The 8,692-nt window shown below is 50.9% G+C and overlaps 1 protein-coding gene across 1 annotated transcript; it reads left to right on the forward strand.

The window, feature by feature from the left end:
• The first annotated feature begins 3,305 nt into the window (after positions 1-3,305).
• Positions 3,306-7,336, forward strand: LOC126995056 (putative uncharacterized protein DDB_G0277255). The gene is made up of 5 exons (XM_050854348.1): positions 3,306-3,493; positions 3,669-3,843; positions 4,171-4,547; positions 4,718-4,725; positions 7,278-7,336. The coding sequence occupies exons 1-5, from the start codon at positions 3,306-3,308 to the stop codon at positions 7,334-7,336; spliced, it is 807 nt and encodes a 268-aa protein (XP_050710305.1).
• The last annotated feature ends 1,356 nt before the right edge of the window (positions 7,337-8,692 follow it).

The raw sequence follows: 8,692 nt of genomic DNA on the forward strand, positions 1-8,692 counted from the left end.
CCTTCTTTTGCTTCTATTTTCTCGCGACCATCAACTATCTTTAATGTAACCCGATACCTCCCTTCCTTCCTCTTTCGACCCTATGGCTTTTTGCTCCTCCCGCCCCAGCCATACATGTCTTTCCTCTGCATACCGTCACTCACTTCCTCCATACCACGAGGCTGTACTTCCCTTGCCCTTCGAGGACTTCCTTTCATTACTTAAATTTCTTGCTAAAAGCTGGCACTCTCCTGATCGTCGTCTTTCCTTTTACAGTCCCATTCTCTCTCTCTCTCTCTCTCTCTCTCTCTCTCTCTCTCTCTCTCTCTCTCTCTCTCTCTCTCTCTCTCTCTCTCTCTCTCGCTCTCACTCTCTCTCTCTCTTCTTCTTCTTTCTCCTCCTCCATCCACATAACATTGTCTCTCTCTCTCTCTCTCTCTCTCTCTCTCTCTCTCTCTCTCTCTCTCTCTCTCTCTCTCTCTCTCTCTCTCTCTTTCTCCTCCTCCATCCACATAACATTGTCTGGTTCTCTCTCTCTCTCTCTCTCTCTCTCTCTCTCTCTCTCTCTCTCTCTCTCTCTCTCTCTCTCTCTCTCTCTCTCTCTCTCTCTCTCTCTCTCTCTCTCTCTCTCTCTCTCTCTCTCTCTCTTCTTTCTCCTCCTCCATCCACATAACATTGTCTGGTTCTCTCTCTCTCTCTCTCTCTCTCTCTCTCTCTCTCTCTCTCTCTCTCTCTCTCTCTCTCTCTCTCTCTCTCTCTCTCTCTCTCTCTCTCTTCCTCTTTCTCCTCCTCCATCCACATAACATTGTCTGGTTCTCTCTCTCTCTCTCTCTCTCTCTCTCTCTCTCTCTCTCTCTCTCTCTCTCTCTCTCTCTCTCTCTCTCTCTCTCTCTCTCTCTCTCTCTCTCTCTCTCTCTCTCTCTCTCTCTCTCTCACCTTTCCCTCTTCCTCTTTCTCCTCCTCCATCCACATAACATTGTCTGGTTTTCTCTCTCTCTCTCTCTCTCTCTCTCTCTCTCTCTCTCTCTCTCTCTCTCTCTCTCTCTCTCTCTCTCTCTCTCTCTCTCTCTCTCTCTCTCTCTCTCTCTCTCTCTCTCTCTCTCTCTCTCACCTTTCCTCTTTCACCTCCTCCATCCACATAACATTGCCTCGTGGTAGTAGCCGTATAAACAGGCCCCTCAGGTATTCGGAAGTGCCTGTGGTGCCCTAGGTATGGTGCCACGCAGGGCCACCACGCTGAAAAAAGAAGTGAGTACAGGGAGGGAGGAAAGAAAGGGGAGGGGGTTAAGCAAGGTAAGGGAGTGAGCAGTAGGAAGGATAGGGGGTAGGGGAGGGCAAGTACAACAGGAGAGAGGGTAGTGAGATATATTGGCGGGCAGAAGAGATAGGGCAAGAGGAAAGACTGTAGGAAAGGAAAAAATGGAATAGAAGAGTAAAGATTGTAGGGAAGAGATAGGATGAGAAGGAAAGACTGTAGGAAAGGAAAAAATGGAATAGAAGAGTAAAGATTGTAGGGGAAGAGATAGGATGAGAGGAAAGACTGTAGGAGAAGAAAAAATGGAATAGAAGAGAAAAGATTGTAGGGGACATACTGCCGGAGGACGAGGGTGACCAAAAGAGAAGGAAGAGTGAGGAACAGTTCAGGTGGGAGAGGTAAAAGGAGAAGGGTTGAAGTCTAAACAGAAGGGACTGAGGAGGGGAGGTGTCGGGGTAGGGGCAGAGGAGCAGATTGATGTATTGATAAACTAATGAGCTTCCCACACAGTCATCTTTATTCGCTGCCATAGACTCATATGATCACACTCCTCTTTCTGCACCGCCTTATAAATTTGCGTCACACACCTGTCCCTCCTCTCAACACACACTTGTCTGTACACGGCACTTACTTCTATGATGCCATCGGTCACCTGTCAGTCCTATAAACACGCATATTCCTTTACCCATCTGCTCATAGTGATTGTCAAAAGTCATGTCAAACACCTGTAAGCCTCGGTCACTTCCGCACCTGTTCTTTCTATAAACACGTAGATTCGCTTTACCCATCTGCTCCTTAGTGATTGTCAAAACTCATGTCAAACACCTGTAAGCTTCAGTCACTTCCACACCTGTACTTTCTAATCCTGCCGCTGCTTTGTGTCCTGGTCCAGATCATGCGCCCTACCGCTCATTAGCATTCTCCGTAGCTTCGTGAGAGTAAAGGGGGAAGGAGGAGAGAGGGGGGGAGGGAGAAGGAAATGATGGTCAATGGTTATGGTCGTGGGGGAGCCGAATGATGATGATGATGTATGTTGTAGTATGCGTGGTGGCAGCGTGGTGGGTGGGTATGGTGGTGGTGGTGTAGGCGTATCCTGGGCGTATGGAAGGAAGATCGGTAGTGGTGGTGGCAGCGGCGTCGGCGTCGGAGGTGGTGGTGGAATGTGCATGGTGGTGAGGGAGCAGGATGGTGGTGGCAGGCGAGGTGGCGTCAGTGCATGGTGGCGGGGAGGCGCGACGCTCCCCTCGTGGCCCCGCTGCCCCGCCTCCGCCGCCCCCTTGCCCCGGTGCCGCCCACAGTGCCGCCCCTGCCCCGACGCGCTCACCACCGTCGCTCCCCCGCCCTCACCTGCCGCTGCTTCCTGAAAGGGGTTCATTGGTGCCTCGTGGCGGCGGTGGTGGAGGTATTCTCGTGGGTACTGTGTGGAGGTGCTCTGTGTGCTGGGATGTGACGGTGTGTTACTGTGTGGGGACGTGACGGTGTGGCGGTGACGTGCATTGTGTTGTTTGTGTCGTGACGGTGAGGTGCTCGTGACGGTGTTGCGGTTTGTTGTGTTTGTCGTCGACTGTTTGGTGATGTTTGTCGCTTCACCGGCGTGGTTATGTGAAAGTGTGCTGGACGGACTGACTTATGGACGGTCAGACGGACAGGGAGGAACGCGGGCATGGAAGTTATAGGTGTGTTTTGTGGATGAATTGTGTACCTGAGGCATGCGACGGACGGACGTCACTTGTTTTAGCGTGGCGAGTGTTGTGTTGTGTTGGTCCCTTCACGTCACATCACATGCAGGACCTACCAATCAGGTTGTGTGGAGCTGAGGCGCTGACCTGACCTGCTGGGGGACGTGGTGGGGTGGGGCTTATGTATCGGGTTCAGCGGGTTCCCAGGTGGCGAAGCAACAGTTCTGTATTTTGGAAAATAACTGGTGTGTGCAGCGTGTGAATTAGTGTGACCAGGTCAGGCGGTGTGGCGTGACCCATGGTTGTTTAGTCAATATTCCCTCGCCTCTCGCTCGCTGACAAGACACTCGGTTCGACCCTCTCGTCGACCCTCACCACGCACAACACGCGCCATGGATAAGTCCTACTCTTCAAGGTTCATGCGAGGCGAGTTGGGCTCGGGTATGCCTGGCGCCGGCAGCAGCAAGACTAGCCGGTTCTCCCGCTACTCAGGCGCCCACACCACTACCGGCCTGGACCGCGTGGCCGCCCCCGCCGCCCACGAGATGTCATACACGGCGCGCAAATACTCTTCCCCCACGTATACGTCGGGTGGGCAGCGGCGGAGGGGCAGCCTGGAGCAAGAACGATGCTCAGGGCAGCCAAGAACGCCTGTCGTCAGGGCGGGGACTCACTTCCGACCAAGGCTACTCCTCCCGACGCGGCAGCTCGGGTACTGACCTCCTCCACTCCACCTCTTCCTCTTCATTCTCCAGCCTCAGCTCTGCTTCATCGGCCAAGGCGGCGGCCAGGTCATCGTACGGCGGCAGTCCTTACAACAGGACGTCCTCAAGCACCAGCTTCGTCTCGGCCTCTAAGCCGGAGCAGACTGCTTACGGGGGCCGCCACTCAAGCGACCGTGATGGAGAGTCTGAAAACAAGTACTCCAGGGTAAGCAGTTCTGCGGACCCTCCAGCGAACAAGGGAGTAGGCAGGACACCCCGGAAAGCACCGCGCGAGGCCGGTGACAAGCGACCCCCACCACAGCCAGCCGCCGGTTTCATCCTTCATCACGGGTTACGCCACCCTTGAGCGACGCAACAACCGCAGGAAGAAGGATTACCTCATAGACCGTAAGGTGCTGACCGAGTACTGGACACCTCGTCGTCCTATGCGTCACTTGAGCGGCTCAGCAAGTACGGCCGCACGTACAGTTGTTATCTGCCTAGCTTCAGGACCACCACAGTCAAGGTCTACACCAAGGAACTCTACTCCAAGTACTCCAGTGCTGCACGAGCCAGCACCACCAGCAGCCTTGCCAGCAACAGCAGTACCAATTACAACAACTACAACTCCAAGAACTATAACAACAATAACAACAGGAGCAACGGTTACAGTAACACCAACGGCGTCATGAGCAGGTCGGAGAAGACTCGTGCGCTGAGTCCCACGAGCAGCGAGGGTCGTGGCGGAGGGCAGCAGCTGGAACGTGAGCGGAGCCCCTCGGTGCGGGCCATCTACGAGGGCCTTGCGCGGATTAATCAAGCCCTGGAGAAGCATAGCCCCAGCACCCTCCCCAGCACCACTAGCTCCAGCAGCACTTGTAGCAGCACCATACCAACCCCTCCCCCGCCTCCGACCCTGTCGTCGGCTTCGTCATGCCCGAGACGAAGACGCGATGCTCACAACATCAAGGCGGCGCTAGCAGCCCCCGGTACTCGAAGCGGAAGTTGCACCAAAACACCTCGCACGCGCGTCAACAACTTCGCTCCGACGACCGAGAAAATGTGCATCGAGAAGCAAATGAACCTCATTCCCGATATAGAGATTCCGGTGAGTGTGTGTGTGTGTGTGTGTGTGTGTGTGTGTGTGTGTGTGTGTGAGGATTATGAATGGCGCGTCCCATGAGCCAGGTGGTGTCCAGGAAGCGACGGTCTCTTGGCTGCAGCGGTGACAAGTATTTCAGTTCAGAACGGGAGTAGGGGGGTGAGTTAGGGGGAAGCGCCTCCCCCCTAGTCTTCTGCCCCTCGTCCCCCACTCCCTTCCTCCCTCCACTCCCCTTCTTCCGTTCCTCTCCCTCCCTTCCTCATCCGGAGGAATTTAGACAGGTGGGGCAGGCAAGGGAGTTGGAAATGAAGAAGGAAAGAGAAATTTAAAATTGAAATAGTGCCTCTCTTCCTCTTGCCCCTCCTTCCTTTTCCCTGCCAGTGGTGTGAGCAGCACTGAAATAAGTTGGGGAAGAATGGACTTTAAAAGGAGGGAACGCCAGTGGTATGTAAGAGAGGGTTGGGAAGAATGCTACTTATACCTACAATGGATAGCGTGGTCATGATGGTGTAGAGAAATGTACTGCTACACACGGATGGTACACTTTTGAGGGCGGTGTAGAGATCGGTACGCGTGGGGAGATGTAGAAGAGGATGGTATACGAGAAGATGCCTAGGGATGGAGTGATCATACAAAAGGGAGAGGAGCGAGACCGTGTGTGGATGGGGCAAGGAAGGATGATATGGTGAAGGGGGAGCCGCGCCGCGTCAGCCCTATCATAGAGAACGCGGCGTGCCTGGCAACTGTTGCAGCTGGTCCAGAGGCTGGCTGGCGGGCTGTTCGGCTGGCCGGCTACTATTAATATCTGGGTGGCGCTGGGCGTAGGCGGGGGCGGTGCGACGGCGTGTGAGGGCGGGGCGAGGCGGGTCCTGCGTAATGACAGCTGTCGGAGGGCGGGAGGGTGGGCGGCGTTTTCTTGTAACTTCCGATTATTAAGGGGTAAAAAAGTGTCTTAAGCGTAAATTATAAGGCAAGCCAACCCCTCGCAGTAAAATATGAGACTACTCACGCAAGGCTGCATAAATTGTTCCTTTAAGACGCTAAACGCCTTGACCCATTGTAGTGTTTGGCATTTTTAAAGATTTATTTTTTTCCTCCCTGTGCATTGTACACCGACAATGGTCAGTTGTTTAAAAGAAAGTAACAGATGGCAAACTACCTATTATTACCTACCATTCATACGTTACCGGAAGGAGTCAGGAATAGATAGGTAATCAACAAATAAGTAAATAAACAACTTTTTTTTTCTCTAAGCACGAGGCCTAAGCAGCTACCATGGTGACGGCTCAAAGTCGTGATATTTTTTTTTTTTTTTTTTTTTTTTTTTTTTGTGTGTGTGTGTGTGTGTGTGTGTGTGCCGCCGCCTTGGGGTTTCTGGGTTAGCGTGAGGTTTGCCACAGACACCACGCTGTGTTCCACGGGCCCACGATGTGCTGATGCTAATGTATATTTGTCGAAAGAGACGTTTGCGGCAAGACACGTGGAGTAAGTGCGGTGTGTGGTGCATTGATGTACTACCGTATTTAACAGCTTATAAGACGCATCTTTTTTTCCAAAAAAATTTCCCTGAAAATCACCCTGCGTCTTATAAGGTCAAGGTTCAGCTTTGGGTTACTGATTAGTCCGTTTCATTCCGTCTGTCCACCAACACAGCGGGAATTTTGATGGATGTGGCACCTGCGCATTTCTAGTTCGTGAATACGTGAAAATCAACTGTTGTTGTTTTGTTAGGCTCTTAATCCATCGTTGTATATGATTCATTTTAACTGGGTGAAGAAATATCTTAAGAGGGTGTTTTGTTATACTCGTTTATTTTTATTTTAACGGGGTGCGGGTTTATTTTTTATTTTTTATTTTTTTATTTTTTTCCATCCATCCTTCTGACATGGGCGTGTTGTGCATGTCGGGCGTGGAAAGGTGTGTCAAGAATATCTTCGTGTGGGAGCCAGAATTAACTCGTGAGAGCGTGACTGGGCGAGGAACGTGACGGGAGGAAGTGATCAAGTGTGGAGCAGGTGGGCGGAAGGGGGGAGGGGGTGGAAGTCTCTATATAACCCGCTGTACTATAGTCAGACCCATCACTTTGTCCTGTAGAGTCGACACCAGCTACTAGAAACGCTGCTTTTACTTAACATGCATTTACAGCCACGTTATTAAGTTAAATTTATCTAAAGTTGCCTTAGCCTCTGACAGTCTTCCTGGCGCTGTGATGTGTGACCTGAAAATATCGTTTATCTCGTCCGTGAATTTGTGTGGATTTCCATCATTTCCTTCTTTTATTACTATTATTACTTACCACAAACGTGTAATCTTTTCCATGACTTTGTGTGACTTTCCTTAATATTAATCTCATCATTATTATCTCATACATTACAAATCTGTACAAACAAAGATTTCCTAGTTCCAAATATGTCGCATCCTTCCAAGCGTCAGATGTAGCTGCCCTGCACTTCATACTTGCAGCGTGAAACGTCAGCGCGTTCTTTAAATATCTCGCCTGCACCAGACACAGCGCTCATGTACCGCTGTGTAAGCTCATTGTTACGCCTCCCCATCAGCGCGTGTTGAAGATTTCGCATACCAAGCTGTCTGGTACTTCCTGTGCCCTGCGTCGTAATGCATAGGTTTATTATCTAACATTAATCATATCACGTGACAGGAGGCGTGGGAGAGGTGTGGCGGGGTAATGGGTTAGCAGTAGTAATTAGGGGGTGCCGGGATGAAGGGAGAGAGGGGACCGAGTAATGAGGTGCGGGGCGGAGCAGAACATTGATTTCAGGACCAGGATGAGAGGTGAGAAGAGGTGAAAACTTAGGGATAAAAGGCAGGGTGAAGTGATGATCAGGTTAGGATGAGGGGAGGGGTGGTGGAGGGAAGCAAGGTGGGATGGCATGATAGCAGGATAGGATAAGAGGAGAAAGGTGGCATGAGAGGTGAGAAGACGTAAAAACTAAGTGATAAAAGGCAGGATGAAGTGATGAGCAGGTTAGGATGAGGGGAGGGGTGGAGGGAAACAAGGTGGGATGACATGATAGCAGGATAGGAGAAAGGTGGAGGGAAGGAGGGGAGAAGAGATGAAAGGTAAAGGATAAAAGGCAGGGTGAAGTGATGAGCAGGCTAGGATGAGGGGAGGGGTGGTGGAGGGAAACAAGGTGGGATGACATGATAGCAGGATAGGATAAGAGGAGAGAGGTGGAGGGAAGGAGGTGAGGGAGGACGGGCCCTATTTTTAAACATTTCTGCGCCCAAGAACACGTAATTTACTAGTCTTTCATGGGAGTTTAGGGCATTTCCAGGGGTACTTTTATGACCCTGGTGGTAGTCTGAGCCTTCTTCTGTACCGTGAACCTAAAAGAACACTCATAAGAACTCGATTAACCTCCTTTATGGCCTTTGGGAATAGTTGGTGTGAGGGGTGGGAGCATCTGACAATACCAACCTATGGGCGTGACAGATGAAGGACAGAGCGGGAGGGAACTCGAGGCAGGGAAGGAAGGGGTATGCAATGAATGGATGTGGCAGGGCCGAGGTACAGGGATAAGAGGCGCGGGGGCAGGGTTTAACGGTGCACTTTTTTATTTATTTATTATTATTATTATTATTTTTTTTTTTACAGCAAAGGAGACAACACAAGGGCACACAAAAAAGGAAACAATAATAAAAAAAATTAAAAAAAGCCCGCTAGTTGTTGCTCCTGTAAAGAATCCGAAGAGGAATGGCAATGGATGGCAATGGAGTTCACTTGTTCTGCTCAATGTCTGTTTATATATTCATTTCGATATTGTCTTCATGCGTTCCTGTCTGCGTGCCTTTCTGGATATCCCTGGTTGTATACACTAATCACGGCAGTACTATTAGTGTTCTTAACCCGTCCGCTGCGATTGTCACGGATTTACCCTTCACTGGTATCCTGGTAACACATAGGGCCAGTTTCACAGTTCCCCATGATGGGTTAGTAAGCTCCCAAACCAAT

The sequence above is a fragment of the Eriocheir sinensis genome, unplaced genomic scaffold (assembly GCF_024679095.1).
Source record: "Eriocheir sinensis breed Jianghai 21 unplaced genomic scaffold, ASM2467909v1 Scaffold97, whole genome shotgun sequence".
NCBI lineage: Eukaryota > Metazoa > Arthropoda > Malacostraca > Decapoda > Varunidae > Eriocheir > Eriocheir sinensis.

What these genes read in the sequence shown, in the direction of transcription:
- LOC126995056 (XM_050854348.1), top strand. Translation starts at nt 3,306, where the DNA reads ATGGATAAGTCCTACTCTTCAAGGTTCATGCGAGGCGAGTTGGGCTCG. An exon ending in CGCAAATACTCTTCCCCCAC is followed by an intron (nt 3,494 to 3,668) that starts GTATACGTCGGG and finishes TTCATTCTCCAG; the next exon opens with CCTCAGCTCTGCTTCATCGG. An exon ending in CTGAAAACAAGTACTCCAGG is followed by an intron (nt 3,844 to 4,170) that starts GTAAGCAGTTCT and finishes CTCTACTCCAAG; the next exon opens with TACTCCAGTGCTGCACGAGC.